At 41.7% G+C, this 15525-nt stretch overlaps 1 protein-coding gene across 1 annotated transcript; it reads right to left on the bottom strand.

Moving 5' to 3' along the window:
* Positions 1 to 576: 576 nt before the first annotated feature.
* Positions 577 to 14292, bottom strand: LOC129817337 (zinc finger protein 239-like). The gene is made up of 3 exons (XM_055872468.1): positions 13875 to 14292; positions 4850 to 5750; positions 577 to 4322 (listed from the first exon to the last, which is right to left on the bottom strand). The coding sequence occupies exons 2-3, from the start codon at positions 5109 to 5111 to the stop codon at positions 3439 to 3441; spliced, it is 1146 nt and encodes a 381-aa protein (XP_055728443.1). The 5' UTR covers positions 5112 to 5750; positions 13875 to 14292; the 3' UTR covers positions 577 to 3438.
* Between the last annotated feature and the right edge of the window lie 1233 nt (positions 14293 to 15525).

The following is a 15525-nucleotide window of genomic DNA, read 5'->3' as shown; positions in this document are numbered from 1 at the left end:
AAGCCTCTCCCCTACTTGACCTAGATAGTTTGTGTGTATGTATTGATATGTAGGCTACATGTGCCATTTAAAAACAAAATGTATGTAGTTCTGTCCTTGAGCTGTTCTTGTCTATTGTTGTTCTGTATTATGTCATGTTTCATGTGGATCCCAGGAAGAGTAGCTGCTGCTTTTGCAACAGCTAATGGGGATCCTAATAAAATACCAAATACACCACATACTGACTGGTTTTCTGATCTCCAGTCATGTGAAATACATTGATTAGGGCCTAATTTATTTATTTCAATTGACTGATTTCCTTATAGGAACTGTGACTCAGTAAAATCTTTGAAACCGTTGCATTCTGTGTTAATATTTATGTTCAGTGTAGAAGAGCACCGGCTTTAACAGGTTGAAATTGCAAATGAGGATGCATTTGACAATTGCGCTGGTCTAACGTAATCTGAAAATAGAGCCCTAATACTTAACTACAACTTCCAATCTTCTTTCTTCCCCCCTTTTATCATTTTCAAGAAATAACTTTTCAAGCATGTTTTGAATGAAGAGAATCAATAAGAGAACCCGATCAGTAACATCTGTGCTGATTACATTGATATATTTATTCATTTGTGCGATAATGCCTAACTTGTATGTTGGACAAAGTTGCTTCAAGTTCTGATCTATCTGTTGAGGTGATTACATTTTACAATAACAATGTTGACAGGAATTTGCTTGGTTTTACAAAGCTGGAAAAATAATATATACAACCATATTAGTAAGATCATATGAATAAAATACAGTATAGCATCATCAATAAGCAATTACATGCAGTGAGCATTGAACTTCAGTCTGCTTACTTAGTGCAGTCCAATATCAGAGAAGTGGGATTAGTGAAGGGGTGCACACCCAATTTAGTTTCTCCCCCAAGTTGTGCACTTGTTCACTCCCCCAAAGACTTAGTGCCATTGGATTGGTGTATGCACTGGCTTGAGGGAGTTCCCAACACATTCCTTATGCTGAGTTTGTAACCAAGTGGCAGGTGGGAATTTACCACATACCACTAGGGAAAATCATAGATATATAGAGGACTCATCTTTGTATTTGTGCTATTGTAGCAACTGGGTGGCGCAGTGGTCTAAGGCACTGCATCTCAGTGCTAGAGGCGTCACTACAGACACCCCGGTTCGAATCCAGGCTGTATCACAACTGGCCGTGATTGGGAGTCCCATAGGGTGGTGCACAATTGGCCGAGCGTTGTCCGGGTTTTGCCAACATAGGCCCTAAATAAGAATTTGTTCTAAACTGACAGCATGGGCAGCGCAAAACGTGACTTTCCTGTGTTTTATATATATTTCTACACTATGAGGTTGGAATAATACTGTAAAATTGTGATTATGCCATTTTAGTGTAAGAGCTGTTTGAAAAGACAGCCTAAAATATTTGCCTGTTTTGGTGGGATGGAGTTTTGGCCTGCCTGGTGACATCAACAGGCGGTAAATTAGTTAATAGACCAATAAGAAAGAGTTCCAAACCTCTCTACCAATAACAGCTAGTTTTCTCCTCCTAGCAACATTCATTGCTTGAGAAATTGCTCTTTGCTAAGAAGTTATTTTTGTTTTTAGACAGTAAGGTACTTAATTGCTAACCAGAAATGTAATATTTAGATAAAAACATCTGCATTGGACCTTTAAATGCAACAACACATAATTTATAAAAAGACATCTACTAATATGGTTTTTGAACACTAATTTGTTAACAAGCATGGTAGCTGTACTGTTAGTTTATGGTTTACCCAGCTTGTTGGACATTAGCCAAGCAACGTTTCTTAACGAGTTCAAAACATGCGAATGCATCCAACTGGTATTTACGACTGTAAAAGTGGGAAATTCCCACCTCCCACTTGGTTACGAACGAACGCAGCATAACACCAGGGGTGCATTCATTTCCCTTCAACGTTTGCTAAGTTGCGTGATGGTTTCTATTGAACGACACGTTGCCCCAAAACAGTGCGCACCTTTCTTCAACAACCTTTGAGGTACGTTTACTCCCGTTTGGTGGGTGTGGTTAGGTGTTGCCTGATCAATATTGGTGTGACCATCGGAAAATCATGCAGCAAACCATATGGGATCTGCTCTCTGGGCCACCATAGTCACAACGTGTTCATTGCAACAAACAAGCAACAAACTTCGCACTCACCACTGTGTTAACCCTGGTTTCCTTAAAACAATACTTCTGGGAGATTACACGGAGCTCTGAGATAGAATAACAGTGATTGCAATGACAAGAACACCCAAATAAACTAACAGACCGACTGATATGTTGTTAGTGTCAAACCCGCATGATACCAGACAACGAAAATGGTCATTGTCTGCGTTCACTACTTCCGTCCCAATGAAGTAATATATCCTATCAGGAAGAACGAAATGAAAATAGGAAATAGATCAATGGAAGAATGACATATTAATACTGAAATAAAGATTTGCCTGGAAATGTAGCCTGTCAAAACACATTTAAGCCAAATTATGCCTCCATTGAGGCTACTCTAAGAAAATAAAGTTATTGAAGACCAACTTAATTACCGTATTGTAAATAAAAGTGATATGGACTGTGGCAACACATGATTAACAATTTAAATATCAATATAAAATGAAGCACTTTAATTAAATTAAGATAACGACTTCCAAATACAATACAAGATAATTTTATAAAAAAATTGCCTACAATACAGTTTCAAATGTGTATCCTACAGTTCAGAAAAATGTTCTTCACCTCTTGATGGAAAAAAATGCCATATTTTATTTAGACAAGTTAAATCATTTATGGATTACATAAATTGGAAATAAATTTACCCTACACCATGATTTCTCCAATCATAAAGTGTGTAGGGTAGGCTACACTGCAATAGAAGATTTGCTGTGGAAAAAAAGGAAATTAAATACTTTATTTGAGATGTATGGAATGATTATCAAATTGATTAAAATCACCTTGAATCTGCTAAAAAAAACTGGATTAAATTGTTCTGATAATACCCAAGAGGGCAACATAGTCTTAGAAGCAGAACTAAGAGCAAAGCCCAACATCCACTTTAGGGCGAGGTAATTGGTGTCCAATAATGGTTGCAATTGAGATCAGCTGTGTAGGTGATTTTAGTGCCAATTACTGGTTTAACTAAAGATCAGCTGGCGATAATCTGGTGGCCATCGATGGTTGCAATTGGCCCAAAGTTTTTAAGTGCCGTTTCCATTGAATTCAAGGTTGCTCACCGTTCTGTGGTACTGAATTCAAACCAGTCCATTCCTTTTAAATCTGTAAGGAGTGTGCAAGTGAACATTTCAGGGAGAAAATGAAATTGGGACTACGAGTTTTGTTTGAACATGAACGTGACAAAGCATTTAAGGCACAATCTATAGTTTCAAATGTAGGCTATCAATCCCAATCAGAGACAACCAGTTCAATAATTTACTTTCTGAAATGTGCTGTCATTACGAGTGAAGTTGACTCTTTGTGAGTCCTCTGATGTGCTTTTAACGAGGGGGCTGAGGAGTAACTTTTCCCACACTGGGAGCAGGGGTAAGGCTTTTCTAGTTCATGTGTGCCCTGGTGTTGAGTTAACTGTCCCTTTTGGGTGAAACTCTTCCCGCACTGAGAGCATTGGTACGGTTTCTCTCCCGTGTGCATGAGCTGGTGTCTCTTCAGTGCCACCGAAAGAGAGAAATTCTTCCCGCAGAGCAAGCACTGGTACGGTTTCTCTCCGGTGTGTGTGCGCTGGTGTTTCTTTAAAGTCCCCTGGAGGGAGAAACTCCTCCCACAGTCAGAGCAAGTGTAAGGTTTCTCCCCCGTGTGTACGGTCTGATGACGTGTCAAGTGGTGTATATGAGTGAAACTTTTCTCACAGTTGGTGCACTGGAAAGGCTTTTCATTGCTGTGCGTGCTCTGGTGTCTTTTTAGGTTGGTAGATGAAGAGAAACTCTTCCCGCAGTCAGAGCACAGGAAAGGCCTCTCACCGGAGTGTGTGAGCTGGTGTTTCTTCAAATTGATTCTCTGAGAGAAACTCTTCCCGCACTCACCGCAACTGAACGGTTTCTCCTGCGTGTGTGTGCGCTGGTGGCTGTTGAAGTGTCCCAATTGTATGAAGCGTTTCCCGCATTTGGAACAGTGGTAAGGTCTCTCGCCGCTGTGCGTCCGCATGTGCTGCTTCAGGTTTCCGGACTCTGAGAATGTTTTGCCACACTGGGAACAGCAGTGAGGTTTCTCCACAGGAGCTCGCCAGTCCAGTTCCTGTATCAAACTTTTTCCACTCTTTGAGCCCCATTTAGTCTCGGTGCTGGGGCTAGGCCTCTCTCCTGTGAGGATGAGAATAATTTAGTAAATAAGTAAAAAATGTAGAATCAGCATAAAATAATAAATAAAATAACATATTTGCTAGAAGGCGTTATAACAACAGTTGTCAGCTCCTTACCACTTCTCCCTTTTCCAGTTAGCAGTTAGCATTTTTAGCAGCTGAAGCAAGTACAGAATTTTTCTAGCAATAGTTACTTTTTTCAAATCTAATGCAGACACGTTCTAATGCAGACATGTGTTTGGCGTTGACAAATGTTCTGAATTAAATTGAATGGAGCTCTATGGCAATACTGACTCAACAAAATCATGTCAATATACGATAACTAAATACAAAAAAAAGTATTGTCTTGGGGAATCAACAGCCAAGTTGTGTTTAGAATCATGCTAAATTGTATTTTGAATGGAACATCCCCTTAAGAACTTAAATGAAGAATGTCATAATGCCTTTTTAAACAACACCTCCAGTCCTACTGAAGAGTTGAAATGTCGTTTTCAAGCCATCGCTTAGGACTACTTGTGCAATTCTTACCTCCACCCTCCTCAATTTTCACTGTGATAACCTCGTCCTCTTCTTCTTTCACTGTTGAAACCTCTTCCTCTTCTTTTTTAAATGTGAAAGTCAACACCTCTTCCTTCACTGTGAAAGCTTCCCCCTCCTCTTCCTCCTTCACTGTGAATGCCTCCTTGTCCTTCATTGCGAAATCCTCCACCTGCACCTCTTCCTCCTCCTCTTTGACGTAAACATTCAGCCCCAGTGTCCCACTGCAATCATCCATCTTCTCTGAAGCCATACTAAAACCCTGCAGGGCTTATGCCTGTACAGCTGGGCTCAATACCTGGAGGGCTGCCGCAGTGTCTGCTGGATCATGTTCAGTAGGCAGGCAATGGAAGACAGTGACCCGAAACGGAGTGAAATGTTGTTCAATAAGCTTGTTTGTGTTTCCTATTTTAAAATGTTTTTCTACAGTACGCGCTAATGAACACGATTCAGGTATTCCTTTTTCCCTTTTAGTCAGTGTCTAATTTAGAACAGGGCCCCGTTCAGCTGCAACATTACCGTATGCTCAGATACAAATGTTTTATGCAGTATACATTTTGTCTCATCTAGAAATGGGAATCGTCTAGAGTATTTTCATTCCATTTCTATCTGTAACGTTCAGGATGTTGCACATTAACTAATATAGTACATCACTGGTGTACATTGGCCTCAAATCAATAACATTGGCTGATCAGTTAAGTGCAATGGAGAAAGGAAAACCCACAGACACTGCAGCTGCCCTCAAGGACTGGTGTGACACCCGTGCAGGGCAGCCTACTCTGTCCATTGTTTGGTTCCAGTCTGGACGTTTCGGCAATGCATCAGACCACTATATAGGTTGCACCAGCAATTAAAACTCCCCCTGATGCACTGGACGGACAGTGGACACCACCTAGGCAGAAGACATAACAGTTGGCATTGTTTATCAGAGTGTAAGCAAGCAAAGACATTTCAAGATATTGGACACTGTTCTGGCCATCACTATTTACCACAGCCACAAATGGCTAAACCCCACCTATTTCTACAATTGATATTCAATTGATTTGAAACCTAACCCTAACCTTAGGTGCCAAGCTTATGGTCTCTGATTCAGTGGGGTTGGGTTAAATGCGGAAGACACATTTCGGTTGAATGCATTCAGTTGTGCAACTGACTAGTTATCGCCCTTTTCTTTAACCACACTGCTAACCTTATGACTAACCCTAACCTTAAATGAAGACCAAATGGTGAAAAACTGTTCATGAACTTTTACAATATAGTGGCTGTGGTAACTAGTGACAACCCTTTGTTCCCCCTATCTTAACTTCCAGGCGTGACAAAGCTCACAAGCTAGGCTACATTATCAAGCACTGTTGCAATAATATGAGTGTTTTTTTCCCTTCACCCTTTCCCTTTTTCCTGTGTTTTTCTGCGTTAAAGTTCCCCAGTTTTCACCCCATATAGTAGGTGGTGGCATGTACCTAAAACCTGCGTTTGGGGACCGCCATAATAGAGCCCCACAGTGGAGTTGTCATAATACCCACAAAACCTAGCGGTCAAAACAAGGAAATGGTTCCAATGGTTTTTCCACCATTCATTTTTTCCATAGGGGATTTTAGAAACACTTAAAATAAGGACTGTTTAGTGTAGGCATACCCTGGCATGACGTTTTGATAACCATGTAAATCTCTCTCAGACAAGGTACATTTTATCAATATATTCAGCTCTATTTACTCCAAATTCGAAAAAAATGCTACTTAGCATCAAAGTAGACATCATGCAAGACTACAAATCCCTGCAAGCTCCTGTAAGTCATCTCTGACAACTTTGTTAACAGGTATTGTGTCAATTTAAAACTTGCCTAAGACAGTTCACAGAATTGTCAATTCAAAGAAATGTAGCTAATCTATTCATTACTACATTTAGCTAACATTAGATAGTTAATCCAGAGATTCTTACCTTTGCCCTGATTCGGCAGTCTTATCTAGATCATCATGCCATTTGAAGTTGTTTATGATAGCTACATTAGCAGCTAAATATCATTTCCTTTTTGGGTGTTAAATACAGCCGAATATGTTAATGAAAGTCAATTGTGTAAATCTCTCTAGGACAAGGTATCTAAACGTCACGCCAGGGTAAGCCTACACGGAGCACAGCCCTTATTTTAAGTGTTTTTAAAAACCACTATGGGAAAAATGAATGGCGGAAAAACTATTGGAACCATTTCCATGTTTTACCGCTAGGTTTATGGGTATTATGACTCATACTGTGGTACGCTATACTATAGATGCACATTTGTGGCCTGCTGGAGGTCATTTTGCAGGGCGCTGGCAGTGCACCTCCTTGCACAAAGGCGGAGGTAGCGGTCCTGCTGCTGGGTTGTTGCCCTCCTACGGCCTCCTCCACGTCTCCTGATGTACTGGCCTGTCTCCTGGTAGCGCCTGCATGCTCTGGACACTACGCTGACAGACACAGCAAACCTTTTTGCCACAGTTCGCATTAATGTGCCATCCTGGATGAACTGCACTACCTGAGCCACTTGTGTAGGTTGTAGACTCCGTCTCATGCTACCACTAGAGTGAGAGCACCGCCAGCATTCAAAAGTGACCAAAACATCAGCCAGGAAGCATAGGAACTGAGAAGTGGTCTGTGGTCACCACCTGCAGAATCACTCCTGTTTTGGGGGGTGTCTTGCTAATTGCCTATAATTTCCATCTTTTGTCTATTCCATTTGCACAACAGCATGTGAAATTTATTGTCAATCAGTGTTGCTTCCTAAGTGGACAGTTTGATTTCACAGAAGTGTGATTGACTTGGAGTTACATTGTGTTGTTTAAGTGTTCCCTTTATTTTTTTGAGCAGTGTATTTTATATTTACATTCTTCAAAGTAGCCACCCTTTGCCTTGACGACAGCTTTGCACTCTTGGCATTCTCTCAACCAGATTCACCAGGAATACTTTTCCAACAGTCTTGAAGGAGTTCCCACATATGCTGAGCACTTGTTGGCTGCTTTTCCTTCACTCTGTGGTCCAACTCATCTTAGACCATCTCAATTGGGTTGAGGTCAGGTGATTGTGGAGGCCAGGTCATCTGATGCAGCACTCTATCACTCTCCTTCTTGGTCAAATAGCCCTTACACAGCCTGGAGGTGTGTTGTGTCATTGTCCTGTTGAAAAACAAATGATAGTCCCACTAAGCACAAACCAGATGGGATGGTGTATCGCTGCAGAATGCTGTGGAAGCCATGCTGGTTACGTGTGCCTTGAATTCTAAATAAAATCACTGACAGTGTCACCAGCAAAGCACCCCCACACCTCCTCCTCCATGCTTCACGGTGGGAACCACACATACACAGATCATCTGTTCACCTACTCTGCATCTCACAAAGACACAGTGGTTGGAACCAAAATCTCAAATTTGGACTCCACTAGTCTAAAGTCCATTGCTCATGTTTCTTGGCCCAAGCAAGTCTCTTCTTATTATTGGTGCCCTTTTAGTGGTTCCTTTGCAGCAATACGACCAGGAAGGCCTGATTCACGCAGTCTCCTCTGAGACGTGTCTGTTACTTGAACTCTGAAGCATTTATTTGGGCTACAATTTCTGAGGCTGGTAACTCTAATGAACTTATCCTCTGCAGGAGAGGTAACTCTGGGTCATCCTTTCCTGTGGCGGTCATGAGAACCAGTTTCATCATAGCACTTGATGGTTTTTGCGACTGCACTTGAAGAAACGTCCAAAGTTCTTGAAATTTTCCGGATTGACTGACCTTCATGCCTTAAACTAATGATGGACTGTTGTTTCTTTGCTTATTTGGAGCTGTTCTTGTCAAAATATGGACTTGGTCTTTTATCAAATAAGGTTATCTTCTGTATACAACCCCAAACCTTGTCGCAACAACTGATTGGCTCAAACGCATTTAGAAGGGAAGAAATTCCACAAATTAACAAGGCACACATGTTAATCGAAATGCATTCCAGGTGAATACCTATTGAAGCTGGTTGAGAGAATGCCAAGAGTGTGCAAAGCTGTCAAGGCAATAAGGTGGCTTTGAGTAACACGTTTTTGGTTACTACATGATTCCGATGTGTTTTTTCCTAGTGTTGAAGTCTTCACTATTCCTCTACAATGTAGAAAATAGTAAAAATAAAGAAAAACCTTTGAATGAGTAGGTGTGTCCAAACTTTTGACTGGTACTGTAGGTATCATCATTATATCCAAATCTCTGATGAGCTTGAATTTGGCAGGTCGTTTAATGGTGGAAGGGGATGCAATGTTTGATTCTGTTGGCGCTAGTTAAGTTGGTCAGAATAACTGAACGATGGTAATAAGAATGGAGCTATAAAAAAGCTGAAATTGGAATTGAATCGCAGTTTCTGGTTGGAGTACTCTTCATGATTAAGGATTTTTATTTGGGAGACCCGTTTGCAGTTACGAAGACAGTGAAGGAAGAATTGTGAATGGTGGAGTCGGTCAGATTGACCAGGAGCAGTATGTTGGTGTTTCATGTGTATCGAATAAGCAAAAGGAGAAAGCTCTGTGGCGCTATAAACTTTCAATGTACGAGGTGGAGAGTTATGATTTTCAGAATAAGGCACCGAAGAAAGGTGTCATATCTGGTGTCTCACTGGATCGAGACTTCATGGTTTAGGGATAACATGCCGGGAATAGTTGGGGCTAGTTGATTAACACGTACTGTGAATGGAAAGGAGGAAAGGCTTTCTGTACTGTATATGAAGTTGTATACGTACAAAAACCAATACAATATAATTTTTAAAAAGTTTGACCATGTGTCAAGTATTTGCAGACGGAATATCAGTTTGAGTCTGAGGATGCACAATGCTGCAATTGTGATGGGAATCATGTTCCAGAGAAGGGTGAAGGAGGTCAAAGTAGTGAGGATCAGGGCTGTCGAGCAGGTCTCCTATGCGGAGGCAGTGAAAATTGTTGAAGGAGAGTAGACGTGAAAGAGACGTGGAGAAGTCAGAGATAGACAGAATTGTAAAGTGGGCTAAGGAACAGAAGTTGTGTTTAGGAGAAACGCTAACATTGCGTGCTTTGCAAGCAATGTAGAGGATGAAGGCGCGGCAAGGGCGAGGTGAACAGATAGACATGGTTATGAACAGTGAGAAGAGCCGAGTGTAGTGGGAAGATGTGTGTTGAGGAAGAATGGTGTCATACATGATAAAGAAGAATCTGGACCAGTAGGAGTGGAATTTTGGGAGGAAGTGGATCCCTTGCCTTTTGGCGGAACCATTTGTGGTTTCAAGGTGTGTGAGAAAGGATTTGAGAAAAGTTGAATCCGTGAAGGTAACCTGTAGTGGACTTGTGATATTGGCACTCTGTGTCACATAACTTGGGTCAAGATCTGTTTCTTGCTGTTTCTTGCTTTGCACTTAGGAACAGGGCACCATTGAAAGAAGTGATTTATGGGGTAGCAATAAGTGTGGAGGTGGTACAATTGAAGTTGAAAATTCTTGTTTGTGATGCCCGCTGTTTGGTACGACGCAGACCCGGTGGCTAGCGTGGTGAAACAGTCATTGTCAGTCCTTTTGAGTTGAGTCTCTACCAGACAAAGAAATGTTAGGATATATCAGTTATACTGCTAGAGCTTTTGTGCCGAATCCACTGAGGTGTTTCAGGTGCAACGTTTATGGCCATCTTGCAGCAGTGTGTAGGAGGGAGATGTGGGAAGTGTGCTGGAAGGCATGGGATAGAGGATTGTGTAGTTTAGGTGGATAAAGTTGCGTTAATTGTAGGGGTGCTCATGTTGCTGGAGACCGGAAGTGTCCAGTGCAAGACAGGAAGATTTAAGTGGACAGGGTCAAAGTAGTGCAGAGGGTGTCGCATGCTGAGGCTGGATCAAGGGTGAGGGCTTCCGAGAGGATCCCTGTGAGTAGTAGATCTGTGCCAGTACAGAGGGATAGGGTAAGGAGTGAGTTATGCTTCAGTAAGGTTGGCTTCTTAGATATCATAGCAATGGTTATCAACTGTACTGCAGAAACGGAGCGTAAATCACAGAAAATAGATTTGGTGGCAGCTGCAGAGAAGTATTTGGGTATATGAGATTTGACAAGTGTTACGGGATGTGTTGAGGGGTGGTGTCCCATCCTCCCAGGCTGTTGGCATGGGCAGGAGCAGATAGGGTCAAAGTAGTGTAATGGGGTAGTGGGTTTTTAATGAGTGTAGGTGGCAACTGCAGAGAAGTACCTGGGTGTATGAGATTTTACTGCAGAAGAGTTAATGGGGTGGCGATTTTTATTTTCATGAAATAGTTTTAAACACACTATCTGACCAAAAATAGGTGGACACCTGCTCGTCAAACATCTCATTCCAAAATCATGGGCATTAATATGGACTTGGTCCCCCCCTTTGCTACTATAACAGCCTCTACTCTTCTGGGAAGGCGTTCCACTAGATGTTGGAACATTACCGCGGGGACTTGCTTCCAGTCAGCCACAAGACCATTAGTGAGGTCGGGCACTAATGTTGGGCAATTAGGCCTGGCTGAGGTCAGGGCTCTGTGAAGGCCAGTCAAGTTCTTCCACACCGGTCTCGATAAACCATTTCTGTACGGACCTCGCTTTGTGTACGGGGGCATTGTCATGCTGAAACAGGAAAGGGCCTTCCCCAAACTGTTGCCACAAAGTTGGAAGCACAGAATCGTCTAGAATTTCATTGTATGCTGTACCATTAAGATTTCCCTTCACTAGAACTAAAGGGTCTAGCCCAAACCATGAAAAACAGCCCCAGACCATTATTCCTCCTCCACCAAACTTTACAGTTGGCACTATGCATTCAGGCAGGTAGTGTTCTCCTGGCATCTGCCAAACCCAGATTTGTCCGTTGGACTGCCAGATGGTGAAGCGTGATTAATTTACTCCAGAGAAAGCATTTCCACTGCTCTAGAGTAAAATGGCGGCGAGCTTTACACCATTCCAGCTGATGCTTGGCATGGCGAATAGCGATTTTAGGCTGTTCGGCCATGGAAATCCATTTCATGAAGCTCCCGATGAACAGTTATTGTGCTGACTTTGCTTCCAGAGGCAGTTTGGAACTCAGTAGTGAGGACAGAGGACAGATTTTTATGCACTATGCGCTTCAACACTTGGCGGTCCCGTTCAGTGCGCTTGTGTGGCCTACCACTTCGCGGCTGAGCCGTTGTTGCACCTAGACCTTTCCAATCCACAATAACAGCAGTTACAGCGGAACGAGGCAGCTCTAGCAGGGCAGAAATTTGATGAATTGACTTGTTGGAAAGGTGGCATCCTATGACGATGCCACATTGAATGTCACTGAGCTCTTCAGTAAGGCCATTCTACTGCCAATGTTTGTCCATGGAGATTGCATAGAGGGAGCACCCCCCTATCCACATCGACGGGACAGTAGTGGAGAAGGTGGAAAGTTTTAAGTTCCTCGGTGTACACATCACGGACAAACTGAATTGGTCCACCCACACAGACAGCGTTGCGAAGAAGGAGCAGCAGCGCCTCTTCAACCTCAGGAGGCTGAAGAAATTCGGCTTGTCACCAAAAGCACTCACAAACTTCTACAGATGCACAATCGAGAGCATCCTGTCGGGCTGTATCACTGCCTGGTACGGCAACTGCCCCGCCCACAACCGTAAGGCTCTCCAGAGGGTAGTGAGGTCTGCACAACGCATCACCGGGGGCAAATTACCTGCCCTCCAGGACACCTACACCACCCGATGTCACAGGAAGGCCATAAAGATCATCAAGGACAACAACCACCCGAGCCACTGCCTGTTCACCCCGCTATCATCCAGAAGGCGAGGTCAGTACAGGTGCATCAAAGCAGGGACCGAGAGACTGAAAAACAGCTTCTATCTCAAGGCCATCAGACTGTTAAACAGCTACCACTAACATTTAGTGGCCGCTGCCAACAAACTGACTCAACTCCAGCCACTTTAATAATGGGAATTGATGGAAATTATGTAAAAATATATCACTAGCCACTTTAAACAATGCCACTTAATATAATGTTTACAAAACCCTACATTACTCATCTCATATGTATATGTATATACTGTACTCTATACCATCTACTGCATCTTGCCTATGCCGTTCTGTACCGTCACTCATTCATATATCTTCATGTACATATTCTTTATCCCTTTACACTTGTGTGTATAAGGTAGTAGTTGTGGAATTGTTAGGTTAGATTACTTGTTGGTTATTACTGCATTGTCAGAACTAGAAGCACAAGCATTTCGCTACACTCGCATTAACATCTGCTAACCATGTGTATGTGACAAATAACATTTGATTTGATGGCTGTGTGCTCGATTTTATACACCTGTCAGCAACGGGTGTGGCTGAAATAGCCGAATCCACTAATTTGACAGGGTGACCACATACTTTTGTATATATAGTGTAGGTGTAAGATTAGTTGGTGGTGCATTTTTTTCCTTCTCCTTTTAGGAACAGGAATAATGAAGAGAATTTAATGTAGGTAGGCCGTAACTGGCCTCACACTTCAGTACAGTAGATGGCGGTGTATGCACCATGAAAATGGATACGATCCACCAACCCAGTTCCGAAGAAGAAAAACAGCAAATACAATACTTGGCCTATGCAGTGGTAGTGGAGGGTAAAAGCACTTTACACACCTTTATATTTTGCGCTACAGTTTACACACATTTTTCGGAAAAATGCATTAAAAGTACAGCAAGTGTTACTGTTTCACCGCGACCGACAAAATCAGAGTTTACCACCTATTAGTTATTTACCACTACACTATATCGGGCCTATATTGATTTAAAACGAATAAAACATCGATATCAAGCTAACAAACCTAACGTTAGCCAGTTAGTTCGCTAAATAACTTGTCTAGCAAGGACACAATCAGATAGTTAACTATCCAACTTAACCGCACTTACCATTGAGTTAGCTAGCAACTGTTCATGTTTCTAGCTAGCTAACGTTAGCAAGCTAGCCAAGTAACGTTAGCTAGCTTGCTTGCTAAATTGTTAACGTTACACAAGTAAAACTACTCACAAATGAAGGAAACATTACTTACTTGAGCAAACAAATGTTGCATTCCAATCTGGTACATGAACAGATGATAACTAAAAAATGCTCAAATATCTACTGAATGGGTGTCGCTAATATAAAGAATTGTGAGGAGGAGCTCCGCGGAACCTTAGTGTCCGGAAGTAATTTAGTCATTCATTGTAGTCATTGCGATTTGTGGAGTTGCTGTTTTCTCGTGTCAATTAAGTCGTGACATTCTTGGATTACGCATTATATGAATAAAGGCCGATTTAATGAACAAATAAGATAGTCAGTTGAAAAAAGGTTAAGGATACATGACTGTGTACATATATGGCTGTGTTGGCAAAATCCCTACATATGCCATCGAGCCAAGCGGGGAGAGGCTGCCCGTTGTCACAGTTACAAGACGAGTCAGATAAATCCAGCCAGTGTTTAGGAGGTACCAGAACAAAAAGTGTGCACGCGCGAGGAAGCTATGAGGTAACATAGCGCACGAGAGAAAAAAATCTACTCAATAACAAAGCATCGCATTTGAGCCTGTGTAGACTTTGTGATTTTAACAGAAAACCGTGAATTTTGGTTAGTATTTTTTGTTTTGGTAGTTTAGTATGAATTTGTTCATCCAAAACATATTTTGTTTTGGGGAATATTTTACTAACCCCGTTTACTAACCCCGGTGGCGGCAATACGCTGAGTGTAGTCTGCCAATAAACCCCCAAAAAAGTATAAGAAGAGCTCATTGTACGTGCATAGTGCAGTAGGGCATAACAGAAGTTGTACACATGAGGAAACATTTTTAGTAGCCTACGGTCAGGGGAAAATGTGGCCTTTTATACAATGATGCTTCATTTTACATGAATGGAGACTTTGGCAGAATCTTTAATATTGCACAAATGATTGAAATAACAGGCTACTCTGACACTGAGATCAATAAAAACGACCTTGTCTTTAATGTCTGCATGCTGTTCACTTAAAGATTTGCCGCTCGTTCCCAACTGTAGGCTATGCAATCCACAGCTAGGCACTTTTTTAAAGCTAATTATCCTCTGTGGCTAAATTATAGGCCTTGTCATGGTGTAGTAGGCTATTCTGAATTATTACATTACTTTCCGAACAGTCAGCAGTAATTATATAACTTTGGCAAATGTATTCAATTTATCAGGGGTGCTGCAGCTCCTCCAGAACCCCAAATAATGCTAATTTAATCATTCTCCTATTTGTTTAAAATGCAGTGGTAAACATTGGATTCATGGTGATTTACATATATTACAGTCTTGTACCCTTAAACATTTTAAAACTGACTATAATATTTGTTTATTAAATTTGACTTTATTAATATAATGAGCAATCCAGTAATGTCACGAGTTAATTGACACAAGAATACTCTAGAAAATAGCAAATCTACAGATCCAATTAATACAATGAATTGCTAAATTACTTCCACTCCTCAGCACTCTATTTCCAAATGTTCGGTGGTGATAAATAAAAACAATACTTATTAAACTGTTCTTTCGTTCCAAAAGCCTGTGGAATTTTCTTTCCCAAAAGCTAGCTATTGGCTACTAGCTATCCAGTATAAAAGACAGGTTTGAAAACTCAATAGGTGAAGGTACCACCAAAGACAGTACAGTATGAAGATAGGCTAAAACTGCTTCTCCAATCGAAATCCCCAATCA

The sequence above is a fragment of the Salvelinus fontinalis genome, chromosome 20 (assembly GCF_029448725.1).
Source record: "Salvelinus fontinalis isolate EN_2023a chromosome 20, ASM2944872v1, whole genome shotgun sequence".
Classification (NCBI taxonomy): Eukaryota; Metazoa; Chordata; class Actinopteri; order Salmoniformes; family Salmonidae; genus Salvelinus; species Salvelinus fontinalis.
The sequence above is the reverse complement of the archived record's forward strand: the minus strand, read 5'-3'. Positions and strand labels throughout refer to the sequence as shown.

What these genes read in the sequence shown, in the direction of transcription:
- LOC129817337 (XM_055872468.1), bottom strand. Translation starts at nt 5,111, where the DNA reads ATGGCTTCAGAGAAGATGGATGATTGCAGTGGGACACTGGGGCTGAAT. An exon ending in GAAAATTGAGGAGGGTGGAG is followed by an intron (nt 4,323 to 4,849) that starts GTAAGAATTGCA and finishes TCATCCTCACAG; the next exon opens with GAGAGAGGCCTAGCCCCAGC.